The following is a 15,230-nucleotide window of genomic DNA, read 5'->3' as shown; positions in this document are numbered from 1 at the left end:
TGGCACATTGGGATTGTTTTCCCTTTCTTTTTCACATACTCTCTCACCATCTACCATTGGACTCCTTTCCTGCCTTGTCCTCTCACCTTCTCCAATCCTCCTCATGCCCTGTGATTGCCCCTCCATCTGACATGTTTCTAAGAAGACATCTTCATGCACTCCAGGCATCTGCTGATTTGTGCAGGAGCACAATTACTCGGATGCAGTGGGGGAGTGGAGGAGCTAAAAGTGCAATTTTGTGCTCTTATACGACATGGACTCCCATTGATAAAATGCAATTTTTTTGTAGCTAATGTTTGATTAGTTTAGAAATTATTCCAAAGCCAGTGATTGGCTTGTGCCTTTGATGTTGCTAAGGAGAAGCCGGAACAGGCCTGGGAAGTAGAGGAGAAGACAGGGGAAACCTGCTCTAAACACAAGAGACAACACTTCTGATTGGAAACAGGGCAATCTCCTCCAGTTGCATTCTGGTTTCTCCTGTATGGAGAAAATACCACAGGCTCGAAAAGAACCCTCTGAGGGCAAATATAGAGGTCAAAGATGTCCTCACGACCCACTTTAACCACCAGTTCTCTCTCTAGACATACATTCTTCTTTCCACATATACCCTCTTTACAATATCTCCTCCACACACACACACACACACACACACACACACACACACGAGATGAACACCCAGGCAGCCACCTATGAAACAGACCAATACATAGCATGTGCAAAGGCACGTAAGAGCACGTGTGTGCTCTATGGAAAGCTTATCACCACAAAGAAAGGCATGTGCAAATACCATTCTAGATACACACAATGCCATTCCCACATGGACACACACTTGCACAACATAGATGGACATCTGTCCTCACCCAGACCACAGACAACAATAATATGCAACTTGCAAAACACGGTACATAAAGCCATTGATTGATGAGTCTGTTGTATTCTGAGTGACAATCGGGCTGATCTGTCCTGGGTCTTCTCGTTCTACACATTCTGCATGGCTTTATGTGCCACTTTGGTGCTCACGAGTCCTAGGTCTTTATCACTTTCCCAGACCTCTCTCCTGACCTCCAGATCCAGCAAGCCAGCTGCCCACTTACTTACCTGCCTGTCTGACCCACAGCGCAATAAACCTCTCATGTCTAAAAAGAACTCCATCTCGGGGTGCCTGGCTGGCTCAGTTGGTAGAGTGTGAGACTCTTGATTTTGGGGTTGTGAGTTTGAGCCCCACGTTAGGTATGGAGATTACTTTAAAATAAAACCTTTAAAAAATAAAAAGAGGGGCACCTGGGTGGCTCAGGTTAAGCGTCCAACTTCAGCTCAGGTCATGATCTCAAGGTCTGTGAGTTCGAGCCCCACGTTGGGCTCCATGCTGACAGCTCAGAGCCTGGAACCTGCTTTGGATTCTATGTCTTCCTCTCTTCTCTGCCCCTCCCCTACTCATGCTCTGTCTCTCTGTGTCTCTCAAAAATAAATAAATGTTAAAAAAATTTTTTTAAAGAAAAAGAAAATTAACTCCATCTGTACTCCATAACTTAGTTAAAAGGCGACACACCCATTCAGTGACCCAAGCCAGAAACGTGGGGATCATCCTACTATTTTCTCACCCCTTCACCCATTGCATCTAACTGATCACCAAGTAATATTGATTCTACCTCCCACAAATGTTTTGAATGTATCCCCTCCTCCCTAACCCTACTACCACTGCCTTAGGTTGGGTCTTTGTCTCTCCCTGTATCAGTAAAAGCCACCTAACTGGTTGGTCTCTTTGCTTTCACTTTTGACCCTTGACCCTTGCTCTATCCACCATACTACAGCCAGAGCAATCCTGAAGTGCAGGCCTTATCCAGTCATTCATCTGCTTTAAATCCTTCCATGGCTCCCCAGAGTCTTCAGGATAAAGTCCAAATACCTATGCATGGCCTACAAGGTCCTTCATTATCTAGGCCCTAGCTACTTCTCCACACTCATCTCTTGCGATGGTCCTCACATCGCACATTCTGGCTGAAGCAAACTTGTAATGGTGCCCTGCATATCTCTGTGCTCTTTACCCTTCTGTGTTCTTGACCGTGGTCCCCTTCACTACCTCACCTCATTTTTGTTGGGAAAATTCTCCTCCTATTTCAAGAGAATTCCATTTTTATTTCACCCTATTTTCTTTCCTAAGTCCCTTGGGCAGACTTAGGTGTTTCTTTCTCTAGGCTAGCCTGTCATCTTGCACTTTGCTTTCATTACAATAATTATCACTTGACACTATATTTGACAATTTACCTGCCAGGTCAGTTCCCTGAGTTGAGGGCAGGGACCATTTCCTATTTATCTCTATCTACCTAGCATACACTCAGAGCGTAGCAGACCATTTTGCCCATATGAAACACTGTCTCAGCAGAGGGAGTACTTTATTTTCCCTCCTTAAATCTTCGGCTAAAATGCATTTTCTCTATGAAATTTCCCGATTACACTTAGTTCACTCTATTCACTGCTTAATTTTGTCATGGCCTTGGGGCTTGGAGAAGAGTCTTCCAACAACAGATTTGTGCTTTAATGATTTAGATTTGATTTTCTCGTCTAGCTTGACCACTCTAAAACACTAAAGGACCATCTACTGAAATCCATAGAAGTGGGGTTCTTAAAAATCAATTCCTGGGGAAAAAAGCCACCTGTTTTTATGCTTGGAAAAGCAGTCAGGCATTTATTCTTGCCCTTCCCAAACCAAATGCCCTTGCAGTACACAGTACAAACAGTAAGCCACTCAAGTAACCAAGCCACCCAAGCCACCCACAGTAAGTCTTCTGAAAGGTACTGAAGCTAAGAGCTGGGGGCAAGACAGAAAGCTGAAATTCCCCTCAACTAAGGAAAGCCCCCCAGCTCCTTGAAAAGGCTTGGGAAGGGCCAGAAAGAAATCAATCTTCCCATGGAGCTCCTGGGATAGACTAACCGTGCTGCAGCAGTTCCAGAGGGGAGGAAAACAGGGCGCACACAAAATCTCCAGGAAAGTGCTTTCATATGCTCAGTGCCCAGAAGTTACCGACAAGACTAAATAAGTAAAAGTGGAAAGCCTACATTGCATTCATTTGTACTCCCCATACACATGTCGCTTGCTTGAGAGACACAGTGTTTTCCCTAGCTGGACTTCAAAGTTCCTGGAGGCCATCAACAGCATATGTTTCTTTTATAGTTCCCAAATTGCCCACCACACTGAGTATGCAGTATCTGCTGCAGAAACACTTTGTTGTTGACTGACTGATTACTAAGTATTTAACTATTTTTCTTCCCCTCGATGTTTTCAGGAATGCTTGTTATTCACAAAACGGTGCAGTCTTGGAAGCCAAGAGGAAATATTCATCTGTTGGTATACATTTTCCCTTGGCTATGCATTAAACAGAGATTTCCTTTGGCAATGTCAACAAAGGATGCCTGATGAGACAGGACAAAGAACTATATATAGAGATCAAGTGGCCAGAGGAGCAAAGTCGAAGCATGCCCTCCTTTAACCAGATTAAAGGAGTCTTCTTTCTGCTTCTACCTCCTTCCGGAGCTCTCCAGTCCCAACCAAAATAAAAAATATTTTCCAACTGCCTATCCCCTGAATTCTGAAGGCTGGGCTGTGACGGGAACAAGCTGAATTGCTGAAGAATTCAGCGAACAAATCTGCGGTGATCCTAATCTCTGTTTCTGTAATAATAGGAAGAGTGCAGCTTTGTTTACTTTTGAGGAGAATAGAGAACAAGGAGAGAGAACTGAGAGAGAGAGGCAGTATTTATGGCCCCTTTATGAAAAGTCAGTCTGTGACAAAAATATTTGCAGACAATAAGGAAGAGGAACAGGTTTGGCAGGAAAATAGCCTCTTCCAGTTTTCTCAGAAGTGCCTTAGCTTGTATCTTCCATCCCCACCCTAAGTGAAAGGTCTGCTTTGCTCTGTGAATATAGTCATTCCCTATAGATAAATCTGGATTAGATAAAATGCAAAAAACTCAAATCATCCTTTAGTGTCCAGTTCTCATGGCAGACGGTATCCTACTATTTATTTCATTTTGGAAACTATTTACAAGCATTTATGGAGTCTCAAGTCCCTTCTTTAACTGCATTTCTAATCCCAGGCCTTGTTCCAAAGCCTCCTGGACACACAGGCTCTGTGCTGAATGAGTATAATGAGTACCCTGGATTCACCCTATTATTAGGAGCCAGTTTAGGGCACATCCCTAACCTTTCAGAAGGGATGATGTCAGAGCCCAGCCGCGCTCTTCCATAAACCATCCTGAATGGTTCCTGTCAAAGACAGAATCCTAAAACTGGAGAGCCAATGGAGTCAAGTCCCGACATACACTCTCACCCTCGACATATAATGCAGTATGTCATGGTTCTTTGCCAACTGTCAGTTGACATTTTATTCCATTATCTATATTTCCTGCACATGTATATCTGTATCAGGGTGGATGTGTGCAGCGTGTAAGCCTTCCGAGGGCAGACACTGTGCCTGTGCTCTTTTCTTGGTACCCAGCACAGTGCTGTGCGTAAATACATATTAGTAAAAGGTGACCTTTCGTGTGCCAGAACAGACAGAGGCCTATACAATGGATTTAACAAGCATCCCTAAGGGAGCTTCTTAATCACCTCCTCTGCTGTTTCATCATGGGGCTGCTCTTCCCTCCCATTTGGCAGCTCTCATGTCATCTCCTGAAGGCTCAAACAAGGCACTGTTAAAACATCACTTTTACCTAGAGGGGCCAGAATGAGTAGTTCTCTATTAACACAATGATGCATTGTTTTATGAGACTAGCTCCTTGCTACTTGAAAAGAGTGGGGCCCTGCATACAGAGGTTTGATGGGTGCAGTGGGCTGGGAAAGGCCACAACAGGGCTATGTTTGGGTGAGGCTGGTCAGAGTGATACACTTCCCAGGGGCGGGATGATAAGATGTTAGAGAGGTCTTAGGATGAATAAGCAATGAGAATAAACTGCTTACCTGGCTAATTTGACTACAACTCAGACACTATACTTAATAGTCTTTTTGATGAGAATGAGGAAGGTGATAATTATAATTTCTAACCACATTTTATTCACTATTAGCCATTACCCTGCCCTCAATCATTGAAAATTCTAAGCCAAGGGATTCCTTATCTTGTCTTCTGCTTACAATGATTCCTTGTCTCTCCACCAGTGTGGGTTTCTCATACTGTAATCTAGCAGCATAATCAGGAGCTTTGATTGAGTGGAACACAGAGGGATTCTGACTAGCTGAAAAGCACTCTGAAATGCCTTCTGTTTTGTTTCTCCCCACTTGTAAAGGATGAAATCAAAGAGCAAAAAAAGAGTATAAAGAAAGTAACCATTCACAGAATCATGACCTGTGAAGTCTGGAAGACACATCAAAGGTCATGTAGTCAGTTCAAGCTCTTATTTTGCAGGTAAGAACACTGAAGCTGAGAAGCTAAATGATTTACTCAAATTCATACTATCAGTTAATGGCAGAGTCAAGTCTAGAAGCCTGCTTTGCAACTTACGTTCGATTCTTTCTTTCCATTCCTTGGGCTTCTCCCTAAATTTCCCACGATATTCCACAATCTCGCACCTGGTATCCTATGTACCCTCCACATAGCGCCACTCTCTTCCACAAATGGGAGTGCCCAGCAGGGATTAAATTGCCATGATATGCTCATCATCCAAGTACACCCCACTTTAAGAAATGCAGTCCTTTAGGGGTGCCTGGGTGGCTCAGTTGGTTAAGTGTCCGACTTCAGCTTGGGTCATGATCTCACAGTTTGTGAGTTTGAGTCCCACATCGGGCTCTGTGCTGACAGCTCAGAGCCTGCAATCTGCTTCGGATTCTGTGTCTCCCTCTCTCTCTGCCCCTCCCCTGCTCATGCTCTGTCTCTCAAAAATAAACGTTAAAAAACTGTTTTTAATTTTTTTTTGTATTTTTATTTATTTTTTGAGAAAGAGGTAGAGAGTAAGCAGGGAAGAGGAAAAGAGAGAGGGAGACAGAAACCCAAGCAGGCTCCACGCTGTCAGTGCAGAGCCTGACACGGGGCTGGAACCCACGAACTGTGAGATCATGACCTGAGCCAAAGTCAAGAGTCAGAGGCTCAACCGGCTGAGCCACCCAGGCACCCCAATATTAAAAAAAGTTTTTTTTAAGAAATGCAATACTTTAAGAAATCCAAACAATCAAGAGTGGTTACTCATATAAGATTCTTCTCGCAACAAGAGTCTCATACTCTCTTAAATATAAATCCCTAGGTGGGATTTTACTTGAACCATTACATTTATCTGTCACATGAGTAAGATTAGAACTAGACTATCAGGTTGTAAATAGAATTAGAAAAATTTTTATCTTGTCACTGCCCAGAAGGGGTCCTATAACATTTTACCCAACCCTGTTTAGACTTTAAGCCCTACCATTGCCTCTTTAACAAAATCAACACAAAACCAAATGCTACAGCTGAAGTTCCATGCTCTTGAGAAAGAGGGAGAAATAACATCTTTCTTTTATTACATCCACTTATGAAAAGACTCCTCTTGGAAGCTCTGCTTTATTGATGTAGATATCATGTAGGTAACAAGTTTTGAAAACCTTATACTTGTATGACACTTTATAATTCACAGACAACTTGAACATAGATCTTATTTGTTGATGACAAGAGTAAGTGGCAAGGCGATGAGTGAGGACCAAATGAGGTGTGTGGGGACAAAGGGAGGAGAGGCTAGGAAGAGGAGGAGCAGTCTTGATAATACTGTCGCGGACACAATATTGCACAGAACAAACCTCACCCTACACCAAGGACCCAGGATTCCCAGATCCCCCGTGACACTTCAGAGATCTCTTTAGGGGGCTAAGATGTCCATAATTGATGAAAGAAGAAACACACCTCATGTTGGATTCACCTATTGCCTGCCGCTTGGAAAGAAGTTCTGTCTCCCCAATCCATCGCCACCACGTATCTATTTTTGTGTAAATAATATCTATCTGCCCCTTTTCTTGGAACAAGCATCCTAAAGGAATGAGACTTCCCCAGAACTGCCATTCAGTCTTTCACTCCAAATGGCTGAGCTACACTCTGACAGAACTCAACTGCCCCCCAACTGACCACCTGATCCAGGTCCTCTGAAGGAAATGCAAATGTTTCTGTTACGTACCTCAACTTGCTGGCAGATCTGTATTAGTTTGGCCATTTGATTTTCTAGTTCACTGTTGCGCTTAACCAGGTTGGTGAGGTTCATCTCCAGAGTTTGCTGTCATCGCAGACAGTATGAAGCCAGAGGGAAACAGGGAAGAGGGGAAAAAATAAGAAATGTTCAATGAGCTGGAGAACCAACATTATGTGGAGGTCATTTGGTCAATTGACAAACATTCAAAGATTCACTGAGCACTTGCTATGGGCCAAGCATTGTTCTAGGTGCTAATTAACTACACTGTACCTTTTTTGCTCCAGGCTCTCATTATTGGAAAAAAGATGACATTCATGACTTCGTGGATGTAGAATTTCATGATATTAAGGCAACTTTATGTTTTCTATAATATTAACTTTTTAAAGTATTCATAGTATTTTGCCTTCATAGTAACAGTGTGGCATAAGAATAGGTATTATTCTCTCTTTTACAGATGAGTAGACAAAGGGAACTATAATTTATTGAACAATCAGTACTTGCCAGACATTATGCTAGGCGATTTCATATATACCATTTAATAACCATAACAATCCATGAGGTAGGATATGTCAGCATTTTACAGATGAGAACTGAGCTTCAGAATGGGGGTAAAGTGTCCTTCATAGTTCTATAATTAGTATGTGACAAAGCTGGGACTAGAACCCAGGTCTCGTGCCTCAGCCACAGCTTTTTCCAAGTGTTTGTGATTTTTTTTCTTTTTATTGAAACCATTTTAGATTTATCAGTAGGTTCCTTCAGGGGAAAAAAAAGACTGTACTTTAATTAAGTGTGAGATTCATCAAGATCGAGCATTGTATGGGGCACCTTGGTGGCTCAGTCGGTTAAGCTTCCAACTTAGGCTCAGTTCGAGCCTCTCACTGGGCTCTGTGCTTACAGCTCAGAGCCTGGAGCCTGCTTCAGATTTTATGTCTCCTTCTCTCTCTGTCACTCCCCCATTCTCTCTCTCTCTCTCTCTCAAAAATAAACATTAAAAAAATTTAGGGGTGCCTGGGTGACTCAGTCAGTTGAGCATCTGACTTCGGCTCAGGTCATGATCTCACGGTTTGTGAGTTTGAGTCCCACGCCAGCTCTGTGCTGACAGTTCAAAGCCTGGAGCCTGCTTGGGATTCTGTGTCTCCCTCTCTCTCTGCCCCATCTCTTGCCCACGTTCTCTCTCTCTCACACTCTCTCTCAAGAATAAACATTTTAAATATTTTTTAATTAAAAAAAATCAAGCATTGTATCTCATAGCTCCTCTTCTTTGGCCCTAAGGACTAGCCCATGGAGACGGTAGACTTCAAAGTGACAACTCCTGGCCATATCAAGATAGGACATCCATGGCTTATCATTGCTTACTGGTACATAGATCTTCTTAGGTGTGCATTAGAACCACTGTGCAAATCTGTTGAATATAACAAAATTACAACAGCACTCAGAACTCTTAGCGCATTTTCAGGTGAGCAGGCTGCTCCCTCCCATTCCTTATGTGAAAAAAACACAATGTTCTTTACTCTTGGTTGATAATGGGCTTTTATATTCCTTCCCATTCCCAAGTCTTCAGCTTTGGTGGCTGCTTCTCCTTTAGGACTAGTCCCAAAATCCACTCCTCTCTCACTCACCATCCCAACACCCCCACAAAGTCTGTTCCAAATACCCCAACTTCTTGGCCCTTCCTCTGCTAACATTCCTTCCCTTGGTTGTGTACATTGCTTCATCACGGTCTCCATGGCTCCTTTGGTTTGTAATTGTTCAAAGTTCATGTTTTCGATACAAGGGAATGGAGGGAGAAGCAAAGGGAAGTGGGGGAAGGGGGAGAGGACTCATGTACTTGGCCCCTTTCTTGTCTACTAAGTAGCTGTGGCTCCTTAGTATTCTTGGCAGTGTTCCAGGAGTCCATCCCAGAGAATGTATTCCCATGGATATATGTATTTCTACGATGGGCAGTCTGATCTCACTTGTTCTCAAACCAGATTATGAGAACCAGCTTAATCTTCGCTTCCCTCTTGCCAGATTTCTATTAGTTTCTTTGGCTTTATTCCCATGGAAGTGATTTTTCCCCATTTATTCCATTGTTCTTGGCTTGGGCATGGTTTCTCCCCTGGCCCTCTTTAACTCCACAACCATCTCAATCCGTGGCCTTCTCCTTAGCAAGGGCAAAGAGAATGGAGAAGGGAAAAAGAAGGGCAGCAATTGTTGGTTTAGGCATGATCTCTAAGATAAGTAGATATCACAAGAAAAAAAAAGAAATGGCAGTAGTTCAGAGATTTAATACAACACAAAGTAATGAGTACCTACTCTGTTGAAGGTGCAGTGAATTCAAAGAGAAAGAGGAGGTGACATTAAGGTGGGTCTTGAAGCATAAGTGGGATTCTAACAAACAGAGATGGAGGGGGACAGGGTGTTCCAGGCACAAGGAATAACATGAGTAGAAGAGAATTAAGTATAAGGACATGTTCAGGGAAGAGAAGTTGACTTGGGCTAGAAGAGAAGGTACAAGAGAGTAGTGGGGGACAAGGTCAGAAATGGAGGTGGAGGTCCTGTTTTGAAGGTCTTGAATGCCTAGGTAAGGAATTTGTACCTCCTTTTATTTTTTAGCAGTGGGGACTTCCCAAAGGCTTTTGAGTAAGACAATGACATAATCAGGGCCGTGTTTATGAGATCAACATATCAGCAATATGTGGGGCAGACTGAAACTAAGGCCAGGGACGCTGGTTAAGAGGATGCTGCAATATTCAAGGCAGTTGGTAATGCAAGTCTGGGCCAAGCTGAGAGGATAATCGAGAGAAACATGTTTCAAGAAGGGATCTGTCACTGTCAAACATGCAGAGAGTACAAGAAATATGAGGACTAGTAAAAGGCAGTTGATATGGTCATTAGAAGCCACGGGTGACCTCTGAAAAAGGAGTTTCAGTAGAGTGTTGGAAGCAAATGCCAAAATGCAGAGTTAGGGAGTACGTCAGCAGTGACGATGTGGAGGCTACCAGTCTGGACTCCTCTTCAAAAATTTGGCTGAGTGTGAATAAGATAGAGCTATGGTCTGATGAAAGGGTCCAGCTTAGGTTAGAGAGTGGGCATTGGTAATGGGCTCGATCAGTTTATGACTTCCACTAGCACAGTGGTCCCGATTCCTAGATCAATGGAAAACCCATGTATCACCATCGACTAGATTGGCATATTAGGTAAATGTAATGTAGATTGATGAAGTCGGAGCAGACACAGTATTAGAAAGTCATGTTTCAAACTGTATTGCGTTTCCATTCAAACTTAGGATTCCATGGGGAAAATGTTTTCTAACAAGTACATGCAACCTGTTGCAACGCTTGTCATGAAACAAACATCCTATAAATAATTCATAGTACAGAGCAGGACTAAGATCCGTGTGTTCCTCATTTATGGCCCAGAATGGAGACTCACAGTTTCTGTGAAGCCACTGAAAATAAAAATTAGGGCTGAAAGCATAATTTGGGGTCTGGTTAGACTATGGACCTTGGGTTACTGTCACAAAATTGTGGCAAATGGTTATTTTGCTCTGGCCTCCTAGCAATTTGTAGAACACCAGCACATTTTAACAACACAGAACTAGAAGTGAAAAGATGACTCTAATTTCAACCTTACTTCATTAATATGAAAATGCTTTGAAAAAATAAATCTCTGGCTAATGAAAACACCATCTGTTGATGGCTTTTTGCCACTGTTTCCTTACATTACGAGACATAATTTGAGGAAAACCCTGAACATTTATTTACTCACTTCCTATTCATTTACAAGGAATTAAAGCCTCCTCTCAAACTGAAATTGATTCTCAATAATGAACATATGCAAAGGGAAGCAGAGAATTGATACAATTATGCAGTCTATTTCCTCACCCTTCCTTATCATGCCTAGCACTGACAAATCACTTAGAACTAGAAATTCTGGGCCACTTTAGGCTTGAGTCATTTCATTGATTTAGCCAAGTAATTATCTTGCCTATCCTCTGGCGGGGCAGACCAAGAGAGTACACGTATGTATGTGTTTGTGTGGGCATGCATGTGCCTCTGTGTGTGCGTGTGTGTGCGTGTGCGTGTGTGTGTGTGTGAGATTATATAGTCTCTATATGTAAAACTAAACATGACTCTTCATGGTTGTGTTGTGTTTGGCTTTTAAAAATTGGTTTGTTTTGCTCTTCTCTTGTGTCGTCAAGTTAATCACTGGGCCAGGCTCCCTGTGTCCAGGCCTAGTTTAGTGTGGCTTTCTAGAACAGTTGAACCATGACAAAAGAGAGAGCCAAAGTGGCAGGGGATGTTGGAATGGAGATATCTGCTGGGAGGAAATGGGGACGGGAGGTTGGCAGGGGAGCAGGATGAAGTTCCCATTTCCTACTGCAGGAGGTTACCTCTGGGTCCTTCTGTGCTTCCCCTGTGTGAGAGTTAGAGAAGCCATTTGCACTATGAAACTGAGATCCTCTTCACCTCCGGATGACTACATCATTACAGCTTTCACAAAACTGTACACACGTCTCAATGGCACAACGTGAGGGGAATATTTGGCTGATTTGCATAATTGAGGTTTTAAAAGGCCCAAGTTAGCTAAACTGGCGGTCAACACGGATTCCATTTTTATCCAGTTTCCACTTCATTTGTATCATATACACTTGACCTCTTTGTGTTCTGTTATACCCTTCACAAACAGGAAAATGTTTCCCGATTCTGAGAAACCAGGCTCAGGCTATTCTTCCAGACAGCATCCCATAAAAAGAAATGGGATAATTGCTGGGATTTTTTTTTTCATTTCTTTAGACACAGGTTGTTTCAGATTAACTTTCCCATTGGCTCCCTCAAGAAACCAAGAGGCAAAACACTGCCTCTTCATGAAAGCCAAAGATTCCTCTGGTGGCACGCACTCTCGACCACGATCGCCACCTGTCATGTTCTGTGAAGGCATACCTGCTCACACATACATGAGCACACTTACACACACCTACCTGCCACAGCAAGTCTCAAAGCTTAAAAAGGGGGTGAAGCTTCTGTCTGTTCTATTTAAACATATAGTATTGCCACCAAATGCCTGTAGAGTCTTTGGCTTTCTAAAAGGTACCAGGGGAACATTATTTAAATCTACACAAGATCCCAACTGTTTTGATGTGGGAATTGAACTTTGGGAGAGGCAGGGGGAGGAGGGAAGGGAATAAAGGCCAATGTACCCCAAACTGGAGCCTTCCCCAATCCGCAAAAGACAACGTCATCTTTAAAAATGATCTGATGGGGTGCCTGGGTGGCTCAGTAGGTTGGGCGTCCGACTTCGGCTCCGGTCATGATCTCGCGGTTTGTGAGTTCAAGCCCTGCGTCGGGCTCTGTGCTGACAGCTCAGAGCCTGGAGCCTGCTTCAGATTCTGTGTCTCCCTCTCCCTCTGCCGTCCTCTGCTCACGCTCTGACTCTCTCTGACTTTCAATAATAAATAAACGTTAAAAAAAATAAAAGAATCCTGCTGTGATTTAAAAAAAAAAGATGATCTGAGCCAGTGACCCCATTACTATTTATCGACATGCTCTTTTTCTGACATCCTGTCTGCTCACTGATGTTCCCAGATATTCCAAAAGCCAGTAGCCAAAAATCTTAGCACATTTTTGGGGTCACATTCTGCTTTCTTTTTTTAACTGCTTGTCTTAAAATACTCACTTTGCTTTCGCTTCAGTCTGTCACTTTATGTATCAATTACATATGGCCTTTCAACAGCAGAACACACCATCTGGTCCACCAACTAAAGCCCACACCCTTATGCTGGAGTGTCTTCCATCCCCAAACATGTATTTACTGTTATACAGGCATGGGGCTATGTCCCAGAATGGGATCCAGGTGATATACTGGATGTACAAGGTCTACTCTACTTGAGGTTTGTTAGAGAATGACCAGACTGATCCTCAAGCCAGGTGAACCAGGTAGCCATCCCTCTTTTTTCCAGAATGTTCTGAAGTCATTCATTAAAGACCCATGCCTCCCATAGGGCCCTGATCAGGAATGTTACATGGACCATCCTGCATTTTGTTTCTTCCCCCTCTTTTCAGGTGCACAGCATGGTTAAATCTCTAGCATTAAAGCATATATTGTTATTTGGTCCTTCTAAAAGAAAACACTAAATCCAGTGTTTACTTTGGTAACAGAATAGTGAGCCAAAGCCAACTCTGCTTTCCTGGAGTCCTCAATATTGTATTCTACTTGAACTGTTCCTCTTCAGTTCCTGCCTGTCATGTACATCATCCTCTTTCTCCTTCACCTGCTCTTCTTTCATGTCTACCTTCTAGACCTTGAGTGTGCTGCAAGACTCAGTCCTGGGCCTTCACTCAGCTCACTACTGCATGCCTCTACCTCCATACTAAAAGCATTCAATCTAATGTCTCTAGCCCTGATCGTTCCGCCACCACAAAGGCATGAATTTCAACTCCTTCTACAACACTTGCCCTTTTGGTTCTGAGAGTACCCCATGCTTTCTCTCCTCCAGATATTTGAGCAAATTATTTTCTCTCTGCTGGAGCAGAGGCTCCTTACTCCATCCCTGTCCCCCAACTGGGCATCCAAAAACCTACCCAAAGTCTCTTTTGATGTCCCTCCTGTGCTCTCTCTCAATCCCTTGTGCTTCCACTGTCACAGAACTCACCACACTGTCTTATAACTGTGTCCTTAACTATCTGTCTCCCCACAGTAAGCTGAAAGCTCCACCAGGGCTGGGACTGTGCTTTCTTTATCACTATAACCCCAACATCCCTTCTGGTACTTGGCATGTAATAGGTGTTCAGGAAATGTTGGATGAGTGAATGCATGTTGGATGACCCACGAACGTATCAAACTCAAATCTGAAGCCAAATCAGCCCACCCAAACTGCCAGCCCCTCCCTAATTTCCCCATTTCTATCCCCGACCCACTGTTCTTCAAGACATCTCCTACTCCAAAATCATTTTTTACTTCTTTCTCTCCATCGTCTGTAACCACACAGTCATTGGCCAAGTCCCGTCAATTCGTTCTTCAGTCTCTCTCCATTCTGACCCTCTTTTCTGACAAACTCATTCCTGGTTCCCTGTTTTGAGCTCAGTGACTTCCTTTCCCTGATTCTTCCTCTTTGCTTCAGAGCATCCCGTGCAAACCTCTGTCATGGCACTTATCAGGCTGCCTTGGAATTTCTGATGTACTTCTCTGTCTCTCTTACTAAGTTCAAAGCTCCCCAAGGCAGGGACTGTGCCTCATTTCCTGTGTCCCCAGCTCTGACCACAATGACTTGAACGGTGTAAGTGTTCAGTAAACAAAATGAGTGTTCATGGATTGTTTGTTAAATGAATGAATGAATCCCTGGCCTCGATCACTGGTGCTACAGTTTAAGTTATTATCTGGTCTGTCTTCAGGGGAGATAAAGAACAAGACATTACCTCATTATATCAACCTTCAAGAACTTGCATGTCAGTATCACATTTTCCCCTTTCAAATTCACTTCTTTGGGTTTAATAATTCTTTCCTCACCTATTTTATATTTCTGTAATATGTTCCTTTGCCCAATAAGAATAGACAGGATTTTCATCCGCCCAGGAATTGGTCTCTGAGTCAACATTTTGTAAATTGTGCTCAGACTAATGATTGTTGTTAGCTCCTTGCAGATGTTGGGTAGGAAAAGACTTGGGACAAAAGAAACAACAAAAACAGAGAGATAACAGCACAGATAATAGGAGTATCCACTTGCTAAGCTTGCTGTCAAACCTATAGAAAAACAACAGAAAACATCTTCCAACACAGAAATGTTCTATGAGAACAGAGCCAGGTAATCAATATAACTATTGGAGGGAAAAGAACAGGAATTCAGATGAGTGTGTTAGCACACAGTTTGAGTAGAGATGGAATAAATGCATTTTTATCCCCCTGCCACACAAAAAACACACAGAGAGAGATTTGTATATAGTATAGTAATGGGGAGCAAGTCTTGGACAATTAAGAGACCACAGAGAAGCCAAATCTATAAGCAAGAATGATTTTATGATTGTCAGTTGAAGGCTAGTTTAGCTAGTTTAGAAACCCATGACAGATATTACCCTTACCCCCATACATACATGTCCACCACCATATCTT

At 43.0% G+C, this 15,230-nt stretch overlaps 1 protein-coding gene across 8 annotated transcripts in view; it reads right to left on the bottom strand.

Moving 5' to 3' along the window:
* MID2 (midline 2) overlaps positions 1-15,230 on the bottom strand; it is a 128,935-nt gene that overhangs the window by 57,348 nt on the left and 56,357 nt on the right. For all 8 annotated transcript variants that reach the window (XM_027054971.2, XM_027054973.2, XM_015081644.3 and 5 more), the window contains exon 3: positions 7,131-7,226. In XM_027054971.2, the coding sequence (XP_026910772.2) occupies positions 7,131-7,226 (96 nt within the window). The remainder of the gene's footprint in view (positions 1-7,130; positions 7,227-15,230) is intronic.

The sequence above is a fragment of the Acinonyx jubatus genome, chromosome X (assembly GCF_027475565.1).
Source record: "Acinonyx jubatus isolate Ajub_Pintada_27869175 chromosome X, VMU_Ajub_asm_v1.0, whole genome shotgun sequence".
Classification (NCBI taxonomy): Eukaryota; Metazoa; Chordata; class Mammalia; order Carnivora; family Felidae; genus Acinonyx; species Acinonyx jubatus.
Note: the sequence above shows the minus strand (reverse complement) of the source record. Positions and strands in the feature narration are given on the sequence as shown.